Raw genomic sequence first — 26158 nt, 5'->3', positions numbered from 1 at the left:
GTGTATAAAGGTTTTAGTCATTTCTAAGTTGCAGGTTATTGTAAAGCCATTGAAAAGTTCATGTGGCTGCTCATGCTGTCTGGGATTAGACAGGTAAGACACATTGCAAAACACTCCTTATGATACTTAATTTTCAAGACATTGCCATGTAGGCTTATGACTGCAGTGCACTTGATCTCAAGAGAAGTGAATAGAAGAATTTGCCTTCCGAAATCCAACTTTGCACAGAAAACTGTATTATCTAATAAACTTCAGAGTTAGAGCTAGCAATATCATAGATCCAAAACCCTAAAACTAAGCAAAGAGAAACTTCTTAAGTTTTGAGATTTGGAGGGCAAAGACTCTACTGATGGTTTTTGGCATTCTTCTGCATTCTGTGGTTGGTATAATAAAAAAATAGTTGCAGGCTCTGTCCAGAAATAATATCCTGTCAGGTAAGCTGCCTCGCTGATTAATCCGCAGTAAGAGCAGCTTTGTGGTGCTGGGAGAAAAACGAATGGATTGCTAGAATAGAATAGAATCTATTAATTATTCTTCTGTTGACTGCTCTATTAATAAATATGATTTCTAAGTAAAATGGACAGTACTGAGTGCTCTGATCTTAGGAGGACAGTGAACAGATAAACAGGCCATGCAGCAGACCACTGGGATCCCATTGCTTAACACTTTAGACAGAGAATCTCTGAAAAATTCAGGCTCAAAGAGACTCAGGAGGTTTTAGTCCATTTTTCCAAATTATTTCCTTATGGTCTTTTCCTTCAGACTTCCAAACAAACGCTTGCATGTTACATCTATGCAAAGAAATTTCCTGCAGTCGGCATTAGTTGTACCTCACTAGCAAGGTGGGAGGAAACCTATGGTAAAACATCAAAGTTTAGACAATATATCAAATTCAGCCCTGGATTATTTTTTCTGAAGCCAATGGGAGTTAAAAACTTTTGGCAAAATATATTGGAGTTTTATAAGCAAGATTTTCAGGACGCCTTCCTTCCTGCTGGATTTACGTACATATTGTGAATAAATGAGACTAAATCATTGCAAGGTCACAACATTAGTTTGTCTCTCTTTAAAAGAGAAATGATCCCATTGTTAAACCAACTCATCTCACAGCTGTGTGGAAGGCAGGATGACATTTTCTAAGCGTCACTACTCATCCACCTTCACTTCTTTTCTTGCTTGCTTAAGGTCTTTTTAGTTATAAAACCTGTAGATTCTGAAAGCGATATTGAGGGTTTATTATTTTATTAATTATGTGTGAATAGTTGACAGGGTGCTCAAAATCTTGTTTCCCCAGATAAATCTAATCATCACAGCCATTGATGTGTTTTGGTGCGTACTAGAGAAAAGTGAGATGGAAGTATCTTGAAGATTAGCCTTTTTTCAAACAATTTATGCGCCCATACTTCTTACATAGTAATGATAGTAGATGATTATTGCTTTCCTCTGAACAGAAATTTGTATTTTTTGTATAATCATCAGGACTTCATAAAACAAATAAACCGTTCCGTTTCCAGTCCCATGTTTTGTATAGAATTAAAGAGGAATGCTGGTGGAAAATTTGGAAAATGGTGTGAATGTGGTGGGAAAGATTTATCATCTGTGGCCAGTTCCACTTCTAAAATAAATGCAAGTCCATAAAAATTACACATTTCTGCTGGGTGTATTTCTTATGAAATCTGCTTACTCTGAAGATGGAGATTAAATACCGTTGACTAGGCAAGGGATGTCTAATGGAACACAGAGCTTTTTATTTCCATGGGACTGATTCAGAAACATCTCAGGATAAAATAAACGAGATATGGAGTCAAGGCTTCCAGGTCTTATTGTGAGAATTAGTTAAAAGTCACTCTTCAACTTTTTCACATTGTTCATATCTACATATATGTTTATAGACCTATACTGTATCCTTCTCTAAGTTTCAGCTTTCCATGCTGAAGAGTTCCAGTCTTGTCAAACTTACCTTGCACTGAACTTACCAAAATTCTCTGCGTTTTCACCTAGAAGGAACGATGGGATCATAATTGCAGTAATCCACATGTGGAAGCACTAGGGGCTTGTGCAAAGGCTGAGTAGTGGTTTTTATCTTGAGGTTTTCCTCTTTTTTTTTTTGCCACGTCTTTATAATTATGATAGTAGTAATAGTATTTCTTTCTTAGTGATTCATAACATCCTATTTCACTTTTTTTAACTTCACTGAGAAGTGAGCTGGTGTCCATGTAGAACCATCCATGGTGATTCTGGTATCTCTTTTCTATATGACAGTAGCTAGTATACTGCCTATTGCTGCACAGGTACAATAAGAGTTATTTTTCTCCACATGCATTACTTTTCACATCATAGGAACATGGATCTTTCTGCTGAGACTACAAACAACACAGGGATGAAATTCAGAGGTCTCCTGTTCTGCCTCTAAGGGTTCCTTGCAAGCTAAAGAAATGAGGAATTATGCAGTTTGTGCCCATGCTGTGTGTCTGTGACCAGGAAACTTCAGTCTCACTATACAGAGTGAGCAAAATTCAGCCCTAATTTAAACAAGTACCCATCATGTTGGAAAGATTATTATGTTTTTGCTGAATTTGGTCACTGTTGTCTGTTGAGCAAATTTTCTTTAGTCATTAAAGGGCTCAACCACCTTTCTTTTACGCAAGGACTTTTTATACAAAACATTCTGGGACTTTTGAAGAGAGCCCTGAACATTTGCTGCAATCAGTTCCGTTGCTGTTCCCTAGTGGAGTCTCTCTTAAGCCCAGGGGCTGGGGGTTCTGTGCTTATTTCCAGTAGTTCAGACAAGTTCCCCTCACCAGTTCATTAGAGGCTCCTAAGGTCATTTAAATTTTACTTATTCATAAAGGAAGAGCTGAGGCATTATCTTGGATAAAATAAAAAAAGAATATTCTGAGAAAATATAGGGCCTATCATGCTTTATATGGCTTGGGTTTTGTTGTTTGCTTCCTATTTGTAGGTAGATATCCCTAAAGACTTCTACTGAGTGAGTATCTTTTTGTGTTAAGTCAACACTGTAATAAAAGCCCATTCAGAGATGCTGATTCTCAAACTGAGTCTCCAGTGACTTTTCTTCGTGGATCTTTTTAAGTTCTGATACAAGCTTTCTATGCATTATTAGTCAGTAATATATGGAGAGAATACCTTGAAGAAGTGCAATATCTGAGCAGGCATTAATTAATTATTGAGACTTGCCTCCACAAAGTTTAATTCCCTAGAACATAAACAAGTAAGAACAAAATTTGTGTAACTTGTTCATTGCACAGAAGGAGGAAAGATATGAATGGATCCATCTGAAGTCGTGAGAGACATCAGCATGCTTGCACACACTGACCCATTTCAAGCACTCTCCAGTAAGTTTGGAATATATTGGTGAAGAAAGTGCAGTACGGATAAAAGCCCTCTTAGTGCTTACGTTCAGATGTAGGTGGAATGATATCTCATCATTTTTATTAAAGTCATAGAAAAAACAGTATGTATTGACCTCCTCACAGGCTGTGTGTGCACGTACGCAGCAAATGAGTGGATTCAGTGATGTACCTCCTGACCTTGCCTTCGCTGAAGACAGAGAAGATGATGTTTTCACATACTCAGCTGTTTGATTCCCTTTCCACTAGCCATAATTAACATTTATTCAAGCAACATTAGGAAGAACATAAATATTTCAAAGAAACTAATTACAGCATCCAAAACATCCTCCAAGCTATTCGTTTAATGAGGATGTGCTTTGTTCCTGCAATAGTGTAACATTAATTTCACCAAACAATTAAACAAAACCAAACCAGATACAATAGAGAAAGATGTATTTTTCTCCTGTTTACAAGAATGCTCACTTGCATTTCAGTGAGTTCCTTGCGTAAAGGTGACCATCATAAGCTATGTAAATCTCCTGTAAAGTGAGATTCAAGCTTGGAGAACTTGCTCTGTCAAAATTTGCACAGATTTCAGCAGAAATGTTGTCCTGGTATAAATTTGAGTTTGGGCTTAATGCAAATATACATTTTTGTTAAAAGTTATATTGTTTTTTTTAGTATGTGAATAGGAGGATTACAGTTATGCCCAAATCAGTTTACCTATCTCATATATCAGGAAAGGCAAGACTACACTGATGCTCTTAGTAAAAAGGCATAGTCTAAAATGAAATGCAGTTCGTACTGGGTTGGAAGTACTGGAAGACTGTAGCCTGCTAGGATTCAGATAATGGAACTAACTCATGGCGCAAATAGGACTGCATATGTAACGACTTCTGCTTTTGCCCATTAAAAGGAATCTGCTGAAAACAAGATTCGGGTTTCAGATGAAAGATTATGGAGCAATACAAATCCAAGCATAGAGAGAAGTATTAAATGGTTTTTTTTTTTCTGATAAATGGAAGACCAGAATTTTTCTACCTGGAAATTTTTCTCATCATCTTCAAAATCTCTTTTAATATTTTTTTGTGCAAGCGGACTCAGCACAATTTTTCAGTCTGCACTATTAAAACCCACTGCACAAAAATGCAATTTCTGGGCTAATCAGAACTCTTTCAACTGAAAATAAAGTTTAATTCAAGATGTATCTTTTTTTCGCTATTCTTAAAACACTCTGTACCATTCAATGGGTGCAGAAAGTTTACAGGTATCTCACTTTCAAATTACAAAAGACTAATTTATTTTATTTCACAATCTATTAAATATTTAACAAGAAGGTAATAATTAAAATGCATAACAAATTAAATCATTCCTTAGGCCAAGGCTCAAGACGCTGATTCATGCATTTGAATCAAGATAGATTAGGGAGATACCTTTCAGCGCAGATGACTTCCCATTTATGATAATGTCTTCTAAATAAATGTCTTCTGTTTTTATTAACAGAAACCAGAACCAAATGCAATTCCTTGATTTGGATTGCTTTAAAACAACTCTTTTAATTAGGTAGATATAAATACAGTAATGCATATGAAATACAGGCTTCTTTAATTTATGTACTGGTCTGATTACTGGCTTTCCATTGACACAAGGATTAGCTCTGTCCCCAGTCGTATTCAGGAAAGCTTTGCTACTGAATCTGATAGAGAAGATACTTCTATTCCTAGGAGAATTTTGTAACATCTTGGCATGCTGCTTGGCAAAGCTTTCAAAATTTTGGTGGCCTGTCAAAGTGCTCAGGGTGGCAGAGCGCAATTTGTAGCACATACAACTGATAAGGGTAAAGGCAAAGAGCAGACAGCGATGCTATGGTTATAAATCAAAGTTATCTTTTGTTTCACAGTAACAGTCACCGCTCTTGGCAGGCAGCTTTACTCCACCACCCACCATTCACCCCCCAGTCAAACCCCACTGAAATGGTCAAAAAGAACTGCATGTTGTTTTGGAAAATAACAATCTCTAATATTGTACCATTGTCTCATTGCTCACCCATGATGTAGTATTTCCTTTGAAAGTCAGAAAAAAGCAACCAAGCAAAAAAATAGGAGTGAATTGAAAAAGAAGGGGAAACAAATCATAAAGATAGACTGTAAACTGGGAGATGCTGCCCTGTAACATTCTCTGTAGCATCTCAGCGTTGGAGCAGCACCTCAGCTGGGCAGGATCTTCCTGGAGCAAATGATGAGGGAGCAGAGACAGTCAGACATGCGCCTTTGGAGAAAGCCAGACCCTGCTGCTGGGCTGGGCGTGAGGAGCAGGTCAGCACCAGCCCGAGCATCCTGCTGGGAGTGGGCATGGTCTGTTGACTCGGGCAGCGGGAGGCACTGGCAGACTCGGGTAGCAGGTCTGGTAAGCCAAGGCTTGCTGTGTTCAGGGGTGGCTGGACTAAGCTGCCCAAGTGTCTTTCCAGATTTGGGGTCTGTGTGCTTTTGAATATCTTATAATGTAGTTGCTTTGGCTATCTACAGGCATAAATAACACCTGGGAACAAGGTCTGCAGCTGTATTTTAAGTAAAATGCCTTGCTAAGCACAGTATTAGGATTTTAATTGCCAAATATCACCATATAACTGAGTTGTTTCATGGTGTGGCATTTTGTGTGTATTTAAGGCACAGGGAAAGTCAGGAATCAGTCACACCCCTGCAGCTGGGGGTCCTTCAGAAAACTCAGCGATCAGCGGGTCCCAGGGCAGACGGGTGCACATCCTCAGAGCCCCACATCCCACCCACCGACACCTTCTCCCACATGCAAGCTCAGTAAGTTTTAACTCCCAAGCTCAGCTGGTTGGGGGCAAATCTGTGTGAGATTTCCCCATTTTAAATCATGCCTCTTCTCCCCTCCACAGCGGGCTGGGACAGTGTCTGAACGCTCCCCTTTGCCACCCCCCGTTTCATCCCTCTGAACTGCCGAGCACGGCAAGGGAGAAGCAGCACCTTTTGCGCCAGCCGTCGCGGCTGCTCTCAGGGCTCAGGGTGTTTTACACGTGTTTTTTAAAACATGGATTTTTTCTTAAAGAGGGGGTTTAATAAAGAGCCTGGAGCCTGCCCAGCCCCTCGCCTCGATGCCAAGCAGGGGCACCCACCGCCCCAGTAAGGGTTAGAAGTGGATCTGCCCCCCGGGGTGGGAGTGGGGCTGAGTCACCGAGCTGCCCGGCGGAGGAGGTGACGGGTCTGGCCCCGGGCTGGCCGGTGGGGACCGGGGCAGGGCGGGCAGGGCGGGCAGGGCGGGCAGGGCGGCTGACGCGTCCTCCCCGAGTCAAGCTGATGCTCGCCCACGTGTCAGGGAGATTTAAAAAGTTTGGGCAGGGAGCGGGGACATGCCCAGAAGAGCGGCTGGCAGAGAGGCAGCGCAGGGGACACCGTGGGCATGGGAAACCTCTGCCACCAGCAGCCCCCCGCAGCCACCCCCCAGCGCAGCCTGAGGAAGGCAGGGGACGGCGCGGCGCTGCCGGGGTCCCCGCTGCTCCTCCTCTTCCTCCTCCTCGCCTCCTCGATGTCTGCTTGCAAAGGTGAGGAGCATCCCCTTCGCAACCCCTTCCTGCGCTGCCAGCTCTGCAATATTTTGGGGTGGGGGTGGGGGTGTGTGACCCCAGCGGCCCGCCAGCCTTGCGGGGGGACTGCAAAGCGAGCCGCTGCCTGCGTGCCACTGCCTCGCCGCCGAGCTGGGCTGGGATAAGGTGCGGGGCTGGGAGAGCGGCGGAGATGCGCAGGAGGTTGCAGCTGCTGGGCACGGTTCCGGGGGTTGATTTTGGGGGGCTTCTTCGTGTACCCCGGCAGGATTACCCTGTTCTGGCAAAACTACACTCCAGCAACTTGGGGAAGTGGCTTTTGTTAAAAGCGATTTCATTTTAAATATAGGTTACTCTGATTTAAAAGCTAAGAAAAGAGAAATGAAATGTATCACAGAATGGTAGGAAAATTTAGGACCCTCTGGAAGTCACTCAGTCCAACCTGAAGCAATATTTATTGCATGAGGAATCCCTGGGGGTGGGGTTAAGTGGAAAGGATAGAGCTACTGAGCTGCTTTAGGCATAGAGCTTGATTACCTTGATTTAATTTGAAATGTTGTCTTACACCTGAAAGTTGCTATTTTTGTAGCAGGGAGTGCTTGTGAAACAAGCACACCTAATGGGCTTTTTAACAAAACATACTCTCTTTTCTATTCTATTTTCCCACTCCAGATAGATTAACTACTTATACCTTGTGAAGTAACATTACAAAATAAGCTGCTGTGCAAGGAATATTTCTGTTTTGTTGGTATTATATGTGTGAGTTGCTTTCATCAGGATTTCTTGTTCTGATTTGTTGTGGTTTTTTAATATCAAGAATCAAATAAATCTGAGTACAGTATGCTTAATATTCTGTTAAAAATAAATAAATTCTGGAGATGTGGAAGAGGGGAGGGAAGGAAAAGGAGGGCAAGGAAGGTCAATGGCATACAGTATTTCATCACTGTTCTTTGAGAAATGATTGCCAGGAGCTTGTGTAGGGAGAGCAGTGGAGGGAAGAGAAGATGTAGGAAGTGAATCCCAGGTTGAAAAGTGACTGAAACGGTGCACCTGGCATTCTGCTGCCTTGGAAGAAGTTGAGTTTTCAGAAGTTGGCAGAATTGAAGGATAAGAGAACAAATTCATCATGGACAGTGTCAATTTTGTAGGAGGATTTCCTCCTCCATGTTCCTTTTGAATAGGATTGCTTTCCTCAATAGCACTGTCTCTTTTTTTTTCCCCTCCCCCCCCATGGTTATTTTGTGTGCATTTTGTGTACAACAAAATAACTTATTGTTTCCCTGTGTGTGCTGTTGTGTATGTGTGTAAATGAATGAAGTCCTGGAAGGACTGCAGCACTGTTCTGGATGGGGTGATGGAGGGACGCCACTCAGCACTGGGAGGAATATAGTCCTAGGAGTGAGCATGAAACAGATGGGACTGCACATGAAATAAGAGTTTTGTGAATACGTGGAGAAGGGTTAAGGAAACTTAGGCGCTCGTGAAATAATTGCATCTCCTCTGTCCAAAAGTTTATGCTTCAGAAAAAAAAGAAAAAAAAAAGGAAAAAAAAAGCAAGCTTTTTTGCCTGCTGCCCTAAGCTTTACAGGCTATTGGATTTCTTCTGCTCCCCCTGGAAAGCCTTGGGAACCAGGCAATGGCAGAAGCAGTGTTCAGAAACAGGCAGGCAAAGGTTTAATGGGGAAGGTGTGTTAATTTGAAGTGTTGCCCGGTTCCAGACTTTGCAACCAGGATACCAGTCCCAGGCAATACTCCAATTTGAATATACTAATTTAAGAATAGAAAACAAAGAAAGAGAATTGCAGCACCTTTAATTTATTTGGTGTTTTTCCTTGAGCCAAAACAAACATCCAAAAAGGCAAATTTGTCATTGGAAAGCAGTTTTCTTTTTATGTGAACATCTCAGAGATTTCAAAAATACCCCAATTCTACATGGTGTGAAATTAAGAGCCCCTCTAATTCTTTTTTGGGGAAAACAAGCACCCAGAATAATTAGTCACCTTATGTCTGTGCCAGTACCAAAATGTGGTTTTGAAAATCACCCCTTAATGCCTGGAACTAACTACTGTTGTAATTATTGTTATTAGTGGTACATGTAAAACAAATGGAGATGACGGGCATTCATACCCTGCTCACCTGGCCATTCTAGCTAAGTCTACCGTCACCCCTTTTTTGTTTAATTTGGTTCAATTCTTCGAAAAAAATGTCACCACAGGTAATTGTAGACTGTCTGAGAGGTTATAAAATCTCTACTATGAGGTCTTTAAGAACAGTGTATAAACCGGTTAGGCATGGCTCATGGGCAGCAACTTTGAGCAGGGGGATAAATTAGATGACTTTGTAGGGTTTCGTGCAGTGCTAGGACTGTACAGATAAAGCACTACCCTCTCCAGCACCAATCTCCCTCCCAGGTGAGTTACAACACATCCCCTCACTGACATGCTTGTGTGGTGACTTAGTGTACTCACAATTCAGTGATGCTCATTTCTATTATTTACAGAGACTCTAATAACACATTGCTATTAGAAATATACTGCCAGATAAAATAACAATGTGGAAAGGTGGATATTCTGGGCGCTGAGTTGGGAGGGGTCCAGAGACAGTGACTTCCAGGGCCGCAGCCTGGGTGGGCAGAGATGGAGAAAGGAGCTGCCCCCAAGCCAAGCACGGCATTACTGCAGCATTATGCAATTAATAACACATTTAATCTTCTAAGGGACCGAGCTTTTCCACATCACATATGCCAAACAGAGGAAACAAAGCCAGTTATGAATGTACTGTCTATCACCTTCTCAAAACCACCACGTTCATACCACGGGCATTATTCATACGCAAGTGTACATTACAGAGCACATGTTTAATTCTTTAATTGTAACATACAAGAAAACAAGAGGTAGGATCCAGATTCTCAGCTTGCGATGCATGTGCTGGAGGTGAGCCGAGTTCTCAGAAAGCTCGAGGTTGTAGGCACTGGAATGTGTTTTCTGGGGCAGGTCTTAGCATTCAAAAGCTGCTGTGCAAATTTTCTTGCCTGCTAGTTATCGCTGAGAACAGAGTAACACTAGCCTGACCCTCAGTGAAACCTGAGTAACTTCTACACTATTGCTAAGAGATGTGAGCATCTGTATCTGCTGTGAACTTGTGAAGAAGCCTCCTGGTGTGTTGCTAACATAGAGCAGGCAGAAACTACTGGACAAACCCCGTAACACCCGGGGCAGCAGACTTCCTTGGACTACGCAGTTCTCAGACTTTGCAGTTAGTAAGTGTGCTAGGTATCATATCGTGTTCAGAGTTTTTATTTACATCACTGACACAGGATACTTACACAAATGACCTTTGCTGCACAGCATTGCTAAGCATGGTTTGTGCTTCCAGGTGCACCGATGCCATCCCAAGGACTCGAGGCAGATGAGGATTTGCATCTGTGGAAAGAGGTAAGCATCATCTGCCATATGGTATACTCCCATTTCTTCTGTGCCCGTCCTTGCTACAGTCACACCCCACTCTCCAGTATTTCTCTTGCACGGAGTTCAGGTGCTTCTTCTTCCAGTCCTGCTTCTCCTGTACATCTCCTATCCTGACATCAGTGAAGAGGTGAAATATCTTATTTTCCAGGTTTTCTGAACAGTTGTTCCAGGAGGATGTTGAGGCTGGGTGCTGAGATGTCATTCCGGGAAAAGACTGTCTTGGCTCAATGGAGAGCCACGTTTGATAACAGTTATCATTTAACTGTCAATGACCAGGCAGTCACTGTCCCTGGAAGCAACACAATGTCCCATCTGGTAGTTTTATAGTCCATACACGATACGCAGGAATTGTTTCAACTCATCCAGTCTTACCTCTTGCTTCTTCTGTTCTGCACACAGGGCTGGGACACACTGTATTTAATCCTATCCTAGCCTCTCAATTTACTAGGTGAAGGATAACGTACTGTGTCAATTAGCCCCTGTAACATTTTGCTACTGATCGCTATCATAACTTCCACTCTTATCTTTGAAATGAACATTTGTTTTGACTCCAGGATGTGACACGTGTTAACACGGGCTCTTCCCTGCCCTTTTGGAACCGATGGAGTGGCAGGGCATAACACGCAGTGAGGGTTTAGCCTGCAACTTGCATGCCCTGGCATTGCTGTAACCTTCAAGTATTCTGTTGACATTTAATTTTGTAGCTTCTGATAGCATTAGAAAGCAAGTGACTCACCAGGAGTACAGATGCAGAGAGTAAATTTCTCCCTATTGTGGCCATTACAGGAGACACTTCCCTTACTGTCAGCTCCCCTTAGTTCATACTGGAAGTGTTGACTCAAACACCAATATATTTCTGGACTGGCCCTTGAATGAGCCCTGGTGATATTTATCTCCTGGGGAAAAGTGGTCTTTTGGGAAGTAAAGTCCTGATAGCTTTAATGAGTTCATGAAAATGAGTTATTTACATTCTGGATTGAAAAATGCTGTTTTATACATTTCTACATTTATTGCTAAGATTTGCTAGTTGTAACATAGGATATGTCCCTACGCCAACTGTAGGCAAAGTTTCCATTGATTTCAGTGAACAAAAAAGTATGTATAAGATACTAAATTCCATGTAAAATTATGTAACATAAGCAATATAAAACTTACTGTTATAAGAAGAATAATGCAGGACTGGAGATGGTCTAAGGAAAGAGAATTAGATGCATAGGTATATAACTTAAATCAACCTGATTACAGAATCATACTAGTTCACTAGAGCTTCTCGGAGTGAAAAGAATCAGTTCTTCCCTGTTTGTTACTTTATTAGTGGATCATTCAGGAGAAGCCCTGCCTCTAAATTAACCTAGTATTTTCCAGGAATGATTCTGAGTTTATAAATATGGGAACTTTTTAATCAAGTATTGTGTTCATTTACGTGTCTCTCACATCCTTTTGTTTCTTTATGTTATTTAACCAACCACAAACAACTCACAAGCTCCTACCCTCAGGCCACATTTCTGAGATTGGGGAGAAAATTACTGAGAAGATGCATCAAGGATGATAGGAACTATTAAATTTTTATTTTTATTTTTTAAAAAGCAATTAACAGAAACTGTGGCTTTTCTTCAGTCCTTGCTTTGTCCATGCAGGTTTTAGCTGAGAGATACCTTGCCTTGCATTGTGTCCAACATAAAGCAGTCTCTGGCTTGTCCTGCTACTGAATTATGGTAGTTCTCTAAAAGTCACCTCCAACTACAAAACCAGCAAATTAAAAAAAAAACAACCCACAAACCAACAAAAAAGCCCTCACCAAGAAGAAAAAGAAGAAACAGCAAAGTTTTAATTTAGGCTACCAAAATGACTTCAGCTTATTTTATGTTATTTACTGCTGATTTCTCCCTCTACATTTTCTTACTCTGAAAGCAGTGAAGCTGAAATAATATGCCCAGAGACAAACAACTGCAAGATGAAGGGAAAAGAGAATGGGGAAGATGTATTCCCAACAAAAACTATTTGAAAGGGGAATTCTGGGAGCTATTAGCTTTCCCAATATCTCTGCTAATGCTTTCTCATAGATTGTCTCTAGACAAATGAATTATCTCTTGTCTTGAAGTACTCAGAAATGCATTATTTGTTTATTGCTTTTTTCATTTTATGTTTTCATTGCTAAAGAGTGTTGTTTAGGGCTTTTTACCTATAATAAAATCATAAGACCCATTGCATTGCCTGCTCTTTATTTAAAAAAAACCACATTTTTTTTATGCAGTCTATGAACTAAATGGTTGGCAAAGCTTTTTGGCATCTAGACAAACAGTATCAAATATTCAAGGGAAGAAATGGTGCATCCCAATGCAGGTTGCTATTAATACAATTTTAAAGATATATAATGAAAACTTAAGCCTCTTTTTTCATTATTGTTAAGCTGTGCAGCTTCAGTTGGAGTACTGGAGTTTTTTCTTTTCCTTACAGAATCCTTTGAGCTTTCAGCACTGGTAATATTACTTCCATGAACTCAAATACCCCTTATTCCATTTCTTCTCCCTGATTAATCGCTCCACTAAAAATGATTCAGTATGATGGGATTCTTTCATCCTGGAAAAGAGACAACAGAAGGAGGATGTGGTTAATTGTCTACACAAGGTCATGAACAGTAGGGAGACGATGGGTGGGAATCACTTATTCATTACTTCTTCCAAGACAAGATTGTGATAGCACTGAATGAAGCTAGCTTTGAAAAAACTGATCAAGACAAACAGAAATGGTATTTCACACAGTGTTTAGGAAACCCTTGCCACAGGACATTGTGGATGCTAAAAGTTTACAATGGTTCAGAGAGAGATTGGTCAAATTCACAGCACAGAAATCCACTGTGGTTGGAGACCATGGGTTTTGCTAGACCAGCGGTCTCTTCTTAGGCTCTTCCCTGGGTGCCAATGTATGGCCATTTTTGGAGACAAGATGCAGAGCTAACTGACGTTCATTTGGATCCAGACGAAATGGCTGGTGGGGGTTGGGGCTTCTTGGTGTGGCTTCTGGATTTTTTGTTTGTTTGTTTGTTTTGTGTCTATGTGTGTAACATTCCATTCTGTGCTGACATATTTAAGATCGACAGGAATGACTTCTTCCACAGTGCTCTTTGAGTTTAGATCCCTTGAAATACACTGAATATATCTCTTACTACCACTGTGATTTGGGAACCACCTCCTTTAAACAAAATCTTGTAAGTCTCCTCATTTGCCAAAGAAATCAGTGCAAACCTCGGATATTGGCTGCTTGGTGACTCATACAAATTGACTGGCATGCATAGGAGGTGCTGGCACATATCATTATCACTCAAGAGATGCATGTGTCATACACCTGCAGGGATGCTGGAATCCAATTGGAAGAGTTGTGCGTCAGGACAGCTCATTGAATCACTTGCTTTAGTTTCATCATTTTATTCGCAGTTTTGTATAATCCAAAGATATCACAGAAGAGATTTAAGTTTATAGTCCATACCCCAGATGCTTAAAATCATAATTTAAAATCCGACTTAGTCTGAGAAGGTTACGAATAAGAGGGGCATGAGGCGGGTAAGAGAATAAAGGACACAGATATGTATGTGTTTGTTCAGATCAAGCAAGTATAAATTTTTTTAATATGGTTAAGGGCTTTTTTTCCCCTTGAATGCAAAATATTTCATGAATGTAACTATTAGGATTCCTTACAGTGGATAAGCTTGCCAGGCCTTTAGCTGCACTGAACTGTTTCTGAAAATATACATATTTCACTTGTTTTTATTAATCTGACTTCTTAAAAAAGGACTGTGTGAACTTTTACAGATAGACGATGCATGTTCTGCCTACCTGTCCAGAGATTCTCAGCCTCTGGTGAGTCAGACAGAGGTTACTTTATTATTTTGATATTATTTGTTATATGCAGTAGGATTGGAAGTGTGATACCTGAGTTCACGTTTTCTTTGCATTAGGCATCCAGTGCACTTGAAGAACTTTGTTTTTTGGTCATGGGATTTCTCCAGAAACCACAGGTAACACACACGAAAGACTACTTAGCATTTCTGAAGCCTGATCTCTCAGTGTGCCAGTGTCTACAATGCATTCTGAGGACCCAGTATCTGAAGTATCACTCTGTGCTGGAAATAATACTATCAGTTCTTACTCTGAAATGCTATGTGTCCTAATCCAACACCTATTAAAGATAACGGGGAGACTCCAATGTTTGGAAAAGAATCTCCAGGTTGGATACAAGCTTTCAGGTGTTTTTATTGCTCTAGATTAGAAAAATTATGAGCTCTCAATGGAGAAAGAAATTTACTAAGGAGAGTCTAGTGATATACAAAGGAGCATCTGCTAAACCCATCGACTCTTCTACTGGAGAGTAATCAATGCTCTCTACAGAGTTTGAAAAGAGTAGTTACATTGATAAGCAAAGACATGTAATAGATCTGTCAAGGAAGGATGATATTTTAATCCAGTACTGAAAAGTTTATAAAGTAATCAACATTGCCTGTTGCTCTTTTTTTTTAACAAATAAAAGCTTCTCTGCTGATTATTATTCCTACAGGGTTTAGATGAAAAAGACAACACCAAAAGGGTAAGATTTCTATGTATGTTTTATGATCATGCTAAAATTGTCAAGAAAATCATAGCACCCTTGCCCTGTTTTGTAGTAAAACCCCACTTTTAATTTTTTTGAACAGTTCTTATTTCATTATTCTAAGACTCATGACTCAGGCAACTCAGACATCATGGTAAGTGGCATAGTACCTCCTTGTGAGTACATGTGTGCTTGTATGTAAAAACAAGGTAATGTTCCTTTTTGCAGTAGTCTCTCCAATGGTATAGCAAGCTCAGAACCAGGAGTTTCATGTTTAAGAAATATAATCAGTTTTAATAACATGGGAGAAGATCATCAATACTGTACAGGTGTGAAAAAACCCGACCAAACATTCGTGAAATCCCAACTGCATCTTAATCTTGTAGTTTCAACACTTAAGAATAAGATCAGATGCTTTTTTCTGGTACTGGAACATAACATATGCAGTGGAACAATGCAGATTTATAGAAGCTGAGAACAAGACCATAAATATTAAGAACTCTTAATGAATTTTTATTAATTACTAATTAAATTGTATGTATTTATTTGTGCATGTCATAAATATGTATCAGGCAAAGTAGTATTTAAGTCTCACTTAGACTGAAGTCTCAATCAGACTTTGGATTATATTTTAAATGAAAAATATGATTTTAAAAATAGCCTAGTATTGTTGCTATAAAAATATTCTTATAAACCAACAAATAAACTATGTGTGATCCATTCTTGCTTTTAAAGTGCAAACATAATCTGTTATTTCCGTGCATCTATGTGGTTTTTCTGTGTACCATAGGATTTTGAGAAAGTTAAACATACTCGTGTTTTCTCATTTCTTAACGATCATTCTTACATGTTAATGTCCATTTTTGCCTTGTTCTTTACATTTCTTCAGAAATATGTGGTATATTTCCTAGAAAGTGATATTGCCGATATTGGGGTCAGTGTTTTCATGATAGAGCTGCTCCGGAGGTTTTAACGGTAATCAGGGCACAGTGAAGCGAGCTATTTCTGCTGCTGCTCCTGCTTAAGAGGTTACTGCATTCCCCTTCGTCCCCCTCCTGAATACCTTTGCTCCTGCCTGCCCCCAGAGATTACTGCTTTCTCACTTCTTCTGGTTTAGCTGTTCAGGCGACTATTTTCTAGCCCTGTTCTCAGAGATACTAACTTAGGTGAGATCCATCATTCTTTGGCTTTATTAACCTCTCTCCACTGACTGCAAGACAGAGCCCAAGTGGCCAGCTGGGATGCCCTTTAACTCCTCCGCTACACGTCAGACCTTTACTTTTTTAGCTATTATGATGCCACATTGCCTACCTTAGGCAGACAGTGCAAAATTGGCTGCAAGTAGGCAAGTTCATTTTACCTATTAAATACATCATCACTTTGGTAACTCTAGATATTCCATAAATTATATTTCTCTTCGTCGTATCACTTTTCTAAGAAGTATTGTATAAAAAATGCATTATTTTAAAAAATTATGTTTACATGAGTTGAAGGTTGAAATTGATTGATGGAACATGGGTTTTCTACTTTATTTCTCACTGTGGACCTCTTTCCACAAGCCCACATGGTTGTGTTTTGCCAGGGGAGCACTTACGCTGCACACTATGCCACTGTGCTTAAGCAGGCTGTCTGCAAGCATGAAGTTTTGTTGAACACAAGGAATTTCAGGATTTGAGCTTGTCTTTTAGGTAGAGTGACCAGTGCCACAGTTACAAATTTTACTTGAGAATGGATCCCTCCTGCAAACTGTTTTCTAGTGAAAAAATCATTTTTCTTGCTGCAATTTAAGTTATTTTGAAGTAAAATTAACTTTTCAGTACAACGGAGATAGAAGCTGCTAACTTCCATAGCAGATAATCGTAGAAATGTTAGTAGAGTAGTGTATTTCTCTGTGCCACTCACAGAGGTAGATCGAAGCCTGAATAATTGCAATTGCCTGGACAAGAAGTCTGTGAACAGTTCTGAACCTTCAATGAGTAAAGGCGAGGATGCATAGCTTGTCCCTCCATCACTCTGTGAGTCACATTCATAGTGTAAATATAAATGTTGGTACCCGTTGTCAAGTAAGAATGTTAAAAGAATAAGTTTCTCAATTAACATCTTCAGTCCTTTCTTGGTGCATGTTTGTTCCATAAGCCAATACTGTGGGAAGAGACTTTTTTTGCATCATAAGGTCCAAATTTCATTGTTGCTCATGTGTCTATGTTCGTGTCCTCTCAGTCGTCTGTCCTGCATCCTTTGCTGCAACTCGTTCCCCAGCTTAATGAGAGAAGACTGAAGAGATACAAAGTGGACGTATGTAATCTTAAACTCTGCATGCTTGCATTCTCACACTTTGTGATTCATTAGCTCTTCTAAAAATGTCCTTGTAGATCTTTCTGCTGATAACATTTTTATTTTCATGATTTAATATCACACTAGTGTATTTTCATTAGAAACGTGAGATTTTTCTATTCTTTAATTAGTGAAAAATAATCCTGCTGATATTTAACATTTAAAACCAAAAAACACTGAAGTAAGATACACTTAACATAGAACAGTGGTAGAACACAGAGCCTATGTATCAAAATGGATCTGTTAGTTCTTTTATAAAAAGAAAAATACTTTCAAATTTATCTGTGCCATTATATTTTCTAGGGGGTTCTTTTTCTTCCCGTTTGGAATTCAAACCATATCTACTCCTTAAACATATATTATTTATGACTTATAGCACTAAGAATTTCCAAATAATTTATAGGCAATTTTACTGTTTAACTTAAGGTGCAGATAAGAAAGTTCTCTATGGAACTAATTTTCTATAGAAAAGTAGTGTGTTTTGGAACAAAAGTTTCACATGGAAAGAAATAGTCCCATTGTTTCAAAAATATAATAAAATTTGGGTATATTTGCTGCAAATGCCATTTCAAATTTCAAAAATCAAAAAGCAGATGGCTATTAATGTCCATCTCTTTAATGTAGCTATGGACAGAAGAGAAAAATGCAGTCTGATACGTAAGAATCTTTCTCTATAGGAATACTGAAGATTCCTGTATAATAAAGTATACCAAAATCTAAGACCCAGATTCTTCCTGCTTTACATTGACTTCAGCTTGGTTATTCCTTAGATTCATTGATATGATTCCTTATATTCACTGATACACAAGTTAAATTAGGTGTACAAATGTGATATTTAAAAGTCAGATAGTGGCATCCCCATAAGTAGGACTTTTCCTTTATTAATCCAGATAAAGGCTGTGTTGCTAACTCCCAAATTTTCAAAGAACTCTTAATCCTATGATTATGTATGTCAGCTTTCATCTAGTCATGGTTGTGGTTGGTAATACTATCTACCCCCCTCTTCAGATCACTGCATAATCCCAACTATATGCCCTGAATCATATTTTTCTTATCCAGTGACAGAACCTGGCCACATATAGGAACTTAAAGAGTTGGTACGTCTTCTCATGGACTAAAACTGTTATGAAAATTTTAACCCACTACACATCTGAAAGGAAAATACAGGGCAAAATTTACCTTCTGTGATGACATTGATGTGAACTGTATTTATGCTATGTCGGACTTATAAACTGGCAAAGAATATTCTTGGAATTGATCTTTGTGCTTTTAAATGAATGTACATGTCAAATAAGACAAAGAAGGGGAAGGAAAGCATAAATGCAAGAACACAAAATTGCTGTAAGTGAAAACAAACTGCCTTTTAAATCCAATAACGTCCTTTCGCTAGAATACTTTAATAACCTGAATTTACTTCCATTGAGGTTGATGGCATAATTAATGGAAATAGAATACATTAATTAACAGACAATAACCTAAAATGTGTAGCATATTTGGCATATTCCAACATATTTCAGCCTCTTCATGGCAGTTTTAGTTTTAATGAGCTCAAAAAAGAAACTAAAAGGATATTTTTCCAAGTAATAATACCAAATTCTACGAAGTATATCAGTCTGTTCATGTGTCTTTATATATATTTAGAGAGTCACTATAACAACTATATTTTAGTTGTTTAGAGAGTTTAGTTTAGTTGTTTAGAGAGTCACTATAACAACTCTAAATATATATATATAGAGTCACTTATAACAACTCACAAATTAAATTTAATAAATTGTTTCTGTTTAAGAGCTGTCAAGCCATCATGTGACAAACAATTTAAAGACTTATTTTTTGCATCAAAGAAACATCAAAGTCCATACTTTAAAAAGCCTTAGAAAAAAATTAAAAAGCATACTAGCTATCTGATATAAAGTGTAAACATATACTGATATAAAAAGTCCTTTTTTTAGGATAGTGTTTGGAAATATTTCTTCCAAAGGAAATTAAAAAAACAGAAAAAAGTTTCTTATCGTGTTTGGGAATGAGCCCACATCAGGCAGATATAACTTTGTGGCAGAAGGTAAACATTTTACCAAGCTTCTTTTTGTAAGGCACCTTATTTTCATCAGATTTTTAAAGTAGAAATGAATGAATCATGATGAGTATTATGTGTTTCCTTAGTCATCTTTTCAAGTGGTTAATTTTTAAAAGACCTGTCTCCTGTTACTTGTATTATTGTACTCGTAACTAGTAGTACATGGAAATAGCAACAGTTAGAATTCCAACCATTCTGCACTGTGATAACTAGCAGTCTTTAATTTTCAGTCATGATGTTACAGTTATGCTTACATGTTAACCCAGCTAAACATATAAGCACACGCATAATTAAGGTCATTATTTCAGTGGGACTGTTCACATGGTCAGTGCTAGGCTCTTTGCTACATAAGAATTGTAGTTGAGCTAAAAGTTTGAACGCAGAATTTGTGGCACTTTCAACTCCCATGTTGAGTAACAGTAACCCCTATTTTGTGAACAACAGGTGCAGGGATCTTCTACATTAGTCAGTGCTATCATGGATAATTGGATTAGATTAAAGTAGATGGTGCAATAACTTCATCAATCCTGAAGCAGAATAAGGGTGGTAGTCTAACTAGGATTTGTTTGAAGAGGAATGGAATATAGAACAGTCACAGTCATATCATAGTAACAATTTGTCCTGGTTTCGGCTGGGATAGAGTTAATTTTCTTCCTAGTAGCTGGTATAGTGCTGTGTTTTGGATTTAGTAGGAGAATAATGTTGATAACACACTGATGTTTTCACTTGTTGCTAAGTAGTGTTTATACTAAGTCAAGGATTTTTCAGCTTCTCATGCCCAGCCAGCAAGAAGGCTTGAGGGGCACAAGAAGTTGGGAGGGGACACAGCCAGGACAGCTGACCCAAACTGGCCAAAAGGATATTCCATACCATATGACATCATGCCCAGTATATAAACTGGGGGGAGTTGGCTGGGAGGGGCGGATCACTGCTCAGGCACTAACTGGGCATCAGTCGCCGAGTGGTGAGCAATTGCGTTGTGCATCACTTGTTTTGTATATTCTAATTCTTTTAGTATTATTATTGTAATATTATTATTATCATCATCTTTATCATTATTTTTCCTTCCTTTCTGTCCTATTAAATTGTCTTCATCTCAACCCACGAGGCTTTTTTTTTTCCGATTCTCTCCCCCATCCCACTGGGTGGGGGGGAGTGAGCGAGCGGCTGTGTGGTGCTTAGTTGCCAGCTGGGGTTAAACCACGACATAATTTTTAAGAAAGCAAGCATAATAACAAAAGCCACACTAGTTCAGACTGTATTTTCATCGGTCCAGTATCCTGTGTCTAACAGTGCCTTGCTGTGCATAGACAGGAAAAAGGTGCAAGGACCAGGGGAAGTGTGGAGCCATCAGTCCTCTGGTGTACTCTCCAGCTTCTGGCAGGCACATCCTAGAGACCTTCTGAGCTGAGGGCTTCATCTGGACCATTATGTAAAATAGCCATTAATGGATTTAACCACCTTTGATTTTTCCCTGTATGTTTCAAATGATTATTTATTTTGGAATATTTTATCATTTGGCTTTTAGGCCTACAAAGTGAAGAGCTCATTAAATCCCAAGGAAAATGTGCAATATTAAATATGCACTTGAATAATTTTCTTTTGTAAGGCTAAAGCCAAGAGAAGTAATGACATGGCCAACACTTACAGAATATAGCCATTTTAAAATATACATAAACACAATACAAAATCTAAGGGAACAATGAAAACAGCTCTAAGTTGAATTGCATTTTATAGAAAGCAACTCTTTTGATTTCCTCTTGTCAACTCCTGCTGTGAATACCAGTCACCTAGTTAAAGGTGTTATTTACTGATGTACAGTGCATAAACACCAGACATTTACAAAATGCTAGCATCTTCTGGAATCAATTTCGTCTGCAGACTCTTGGTTTTGGTATTTTTGCATGCATCTTATCTATTTTAATGTCATAATAGATCTTTGAAATTTATCCATATTATGCTTATCATATTTGTTTATATGGCAGATCTCAGTGTATTTTAGTATAAGAGTTTAAAATCCTCTCTGAATGTTGTTGCTGAGGGTCATAGCAGTTTATAAGAAAATCAGGAAAATACTGAAAATACCTCCCACCAATAACAAAAGTAGTGCAAGTATTCCCTGACTGCGAGAAAGGTATAAACCTATCTTTCCCATAGACGTTACTAGACGGGCCGATGAGCAAATGGCGGAGGTAAACTTTAAAGCCAGTAGAGGATCAGAGCAACTCTGCCTGAAGTGTGCAGATCCCCCATGGAGCAGGAAGCCCCCATGTTCCTGCGGGCTGCCCACCCTTGGTTGGACTATCTGACTCTGGTGTCACTGACTGTGCTTCAGGAAGGGTTAGCTTGCTGCTGATTTTTTTTCCTCCTCATACTGGGAAGAAAATCAGAACCTGCTACACATAAACACACCCACGTCTCTCCCCGACCAGACAAGGAATTGAAAAGGTGGATGGGTGAAGGAGGAAACACGCTTTGTTAAATTTATTCTTTCTTCCCAGTTTGAACTGACACCAGATTTTGTCATGAATTTGATTTCTCCTGAGCTCCATCTTGACTGATATAATATGATCTAAGGCAGAAGACATAAAAGCATTTTGTTGGCCAGTCAATCTAAGAGATTGAACAAGATAACTTTTAGAGGGCAGGCATTAAACTCTAAATAAACATACTTCTTCATGAATACGTGTGTTTCTGTATACATACATACATGCAGGTTTGTGAATATACATGCATGTACGCTACAGAACATATTACGGGTTTTTTTGCATCTCCAAACCCTTGGAAGTTATGAGGCAAGTGTTATAATGAAGACAGATTTTAGCTTCAGTTGTTTTCTAATACCAAACTCCTGACATGAAATCAAACCAGGAAACTATGTAATCTTCTTTAAGAGGTGTCTGGTTCTAAGTAGAGAATGACATATTAATATGTTAGAAGTCCATAAAATAAATCATAATTCCATATTAGTAATTGTCCTCTTGACTCCTTTGATGTTCTAGGTCAATTTCGTTAACTTGCAACAGTTGCCTATTTTGTTTCTGTTGTTATGTTTGTTCACACATTGAATAGAAAAAGTAGAAAAATAATGAAATATAAATACCATTAGACATTCCAATGGCAACGTAAAAACTCTACTAAGAGGCAAATTTTTAGCCTTTTCAAATTAAAAAACCCTATACAATTGAATGGATGATAGATCTGAGATGGGTATTTCAAACCCAGGTAATGCTAGAATGAGGCAGACAATAGGAATAAAAATCATACACATTTTACCTACAGCAAAGAAACCGGGTATCATGGTATACCTGATGAACTGAAGTCAAAATTAAAAGCAAGACTCAAAAAATAATGTATAGCTTAAACCCTACTTCATTTGAAAGCTTCCTTGGATTGAAGCTACTCCTGTGTTTGGAAATGATGGGAGCCATCCTGTTTTACACAATTCTTACAGCATTAGAATAGAGCATGGAATGATTGCTTTCTATGACATCTCTGATTATGATCACAGCCCAAGAGATCACATGACCTCAGTTTTTAATTGAGAAATACCATCATTGCTAAATAAATTCCATCTGAATTTTTTGTTCTGCTAAGCACAAGATTTGAACTATTTTTTTTTCTGAATTGGCTTGTCTCTCCACCTGCAGGACAGACACCTCACGCATATATCTGGTATTAACGCAAGCGATGAAAATACTGTCATTAAGTTTCTCTAATCATGAAGGTCTCATTAAAGCAACTGGATACTTCATGCTTTGTACTTTTTACATTTAAATGGAGTTTCTATTTTCTTCATCATTCGTTTTCCCTCCCTTGCTGTATGGATTAGTAGACAGTTGTTTCTCAATGTGTGCAGCACGGACAGGATAAAAGATCATAAGCACTGGTCTTTTCTTTGGGAGTTAATCTGAGAGGGGTGACCATGATACACCTCTGGGAACAGTCTGGGATCTCATTCCTGGGCTGGAGCCCAAGTATTTGTGTTTTTTAAGCTTTGCATTGTCCTTCCGTGAGGTGCAAAGACCAACTCTGCTTTGTCCACAGAGACTCCGCTACCGTGAAGACACTCTGGTTGTGTCTGGGTAATGAAACTTCAGAAGTCGAAGGCAAAGGCTGCTCATCATTACTAGTACCATTCTAAAGCAATCTGAACTGAGCCAAAATTTGAGGTGGAATTTGGCGTTCATTCATGTGTTTTTTGCTATCTCTACATGACAACATGAACTTCTTGTTACTGACATGGAGTATATATAAAGCATGCCTTAAGGGGCAAGACTGTATAGTAGTACTGAAGAAATACTTTTAATATGTACATAAACAACCTCTCTATATGGATTCACTTACGAGAGTAAATATGATTTAAAATACTTTTTTTCAGGAAGAACTTCAAGGACCTGGGGAGATTCAAAGCAGAGGCTACTTTTTCTACAGGGTATGGTTTTTTTGACTCTTTTTCTTTTCATTTCATGATGCGTGTTACAAAACAAAAAGTAGAGAAACCAGTGAATTACAGTAAGAATTACTGTGACTGAGGAAACTTGTTTCAGTAAAAGCATCCCACCCTATAGGACTACTCAAGATCTGCTCCAGACATTTTCTTGGATTAGAATAAAGGCATAGTAGGAAGTTTTTTTACACATCTTAGTGTTTGTGTATGCATGATACCATGCTACGTCTTAATAAGTCATTGGTTATTATGTATATAATTCTCAGAGAAAGGTCTAGAAAATATGCCATCTTGGGCAATCCTTCTGAAGCATTGTTCAATATGGTATGTTTGCATGTGATGTAAATACATGCCATGCTTACACACTGTATCAAAACAGCTACTGAGCCTGACCTTCCCGTTTTCGTTGTTTTGACCAATAAGATTAGAAACTAGATACAGAAATTCTCATGAGAATGAAACTGCTCTGTTCATCTTTGATGCCATAGAGCTTTTTTACTCCATTTTTGCAAAATGGAGCAAGTTAAAGATGGCAAGTCAAACTTAATAATAATTCTCTTGATTTTGGTTAATCTTTTTTTCTATTTAAATAAGAAAGTGGCTAATGAAAAGAAGGCAAGTTTGTATAGTTATATTTCTTATGTATCAGGATTGGATCTTTACAGTTCTTATGACAGGCCAAGGTTATGGGTAATATTAGCATTGATGCATTCATGATGCCAGAGTGAAAAGCGAATTCTTATTAAGCTCAGCAAAAGATTTTTTATCAGCTTTAGCAGACTTTGTATCAAGTTTCTTTGTAGTGCAAAATATTTCTGAAATGACCATGGTGAAAAGGGAGAAACTCTTTGCCTATGTTAAAGAACACAGTCTAAAAATAAAATCATTGAGTGACGTATATTTCTTTGTTAATTACAACAATCACTTATAATGCAATAATATCAACAATCTGGAAGCACATCTTAAGAAAATGCAAAAATAATGAGGGGTAATCGTCTCTTAGAGTGACTTCTTGTGGCTTTCTCCCCCTTATAAAATCACACAAGATGGGCATAATTCATTCTTCTATCTCTTTACAGTAATTTTTATTGTATAATTCTCCTCCAGACGTGGATATACATTAAACAGTAACTGGTCCCAGGTTTATCTTTAATGATGATCATGTTGACAGAACTGAGAAATTTCCCAATTTCTATACATACCAAGTCGGGTGGGGCCTTGTTACTCAAACCAGTCAGTTTTATAGAGCGCTCATCAGATATTTGTCTTTCAGCCACGCAATGGAAAGAGATCAGTGGATTTTCGCTAAGGAGGTATTTATTTAATGCTTTTAATCACAATCGATATTTAAATTAGTTTATTTTTATACAAATTGGGCACAATATTTATGTTGAGGAATAGTCTCAGAAAGCCTTTAACTGTTTTGTCAACTTAAGATTTCTGCAGACAAGCTTCTCCCAGATATGCTAAATTCACACATCTTCAGGTGAAGTGAATAAAAGCTGTAGGTGCTCAGTTCCTAGAACAGAGAACACAGAGTTGTTTCAGGCAGCAAGAAATGCAAAATATCCCAGATCTGTAAACATTTTGGAAAGTTAACAATGATGATAAGTGTATGTCAGGAAGAACTGATTCAACTACCTATCAAATACCTACTGACATCCTCGGGGTAATCCCCCTGTTCTTACACAGAAAAAAACCTCACACTGAAACTAAGTATAGACTTCAGGATTTAATTTCAAATCATTCCATTCTTTGGAGAGATATAAAAATGTTTCCCTCTGCCAATATTATAATGCTCTGTTTTCTAATACATCTTACATTTCTATCATATTTTAAATATTTAGTGTTATATTCTACCAACAGCTGAACCTTTTTCTTATTTTTCAGGATTTTAGATTCCTGACCTAGAACTAATGCTGCAGGAATGCTGAGTACATGGACATACTGTTTTCCTTACAAAAATTATTCATTACTAATGTACAATTAAAAATCACTAGAATGTAAATGTTCTTAAATTCAATTCTGTTAAGGATTCAAATGTTTCTTTACTTTGTTGATTATATTAAAAGCATATTAAAATTATTTGTTTCCTAGTGTTATGATGTTTACAACTGTGTGTAAAAAAGTCACAGTGTGTGCATGCAACAGACATTGCCTCTAACAACATTGTTATGTACATTTATTTTCCCTTATAAATAAAGGCACTCAGTTGTTTTAATGAGAATGTTTGCAATGTAGACTATTGCATTTTTTCAGAATATATTGCAAGCGATTTGTGCAGTCTTTAAAACCGCAGCTTATCTAGGCAGGCCAAACAAAAGGGGTGGT

At 38.5% G+C, this 26158-nt stretch overlaps 1 protein-coding gene across 1 annotated transcript; it reads left to right on the top strand.

The window, feature by feature from the left end:
* Positions 1-6776: 6776 nt before the first annotated feature.
* On the top strand, positions 6777-25136 carry NMU (neuromedin U). The gene is made up of 9 exons (XM_050896613.1): positions 6777-6918; positions 10294-10352; positions 14195-14257; positions 14341-14400; positions 14937-14966; positions 15073-15123; positions 17190-17264; positions 23759-23812; positions 25101-25136. Exons 1-9 carry the CDS (start codon positions 6777-6779, stop codon positions 25134-25136), a joined length of 570 nt encoding a protein of 189 aa, XP_050752570.1.
* The last annotated feature ends 1022 nt before the right edge of the window (positions 25137-26158 follow it).

This window comes from Gymnogyps californianus, chromosome 4 (assembly GCF_018139145.2).
Source record: "Gymnogyps californianus isolate 813 chromosome 4, ASM1813914v2, whole genome shotgun sequence".
NCBI lineage: Eukaryota > Metazoa > Chordata > Aves > Accipitriformes > Cathartidae > Gymnogyps > Gymnogyps californianus.
The sequence above is the reverse complement of the archived record's forward strand: the minus strand, read 5'-3'. Positions and strand labels throughout refer to the sequence as shown.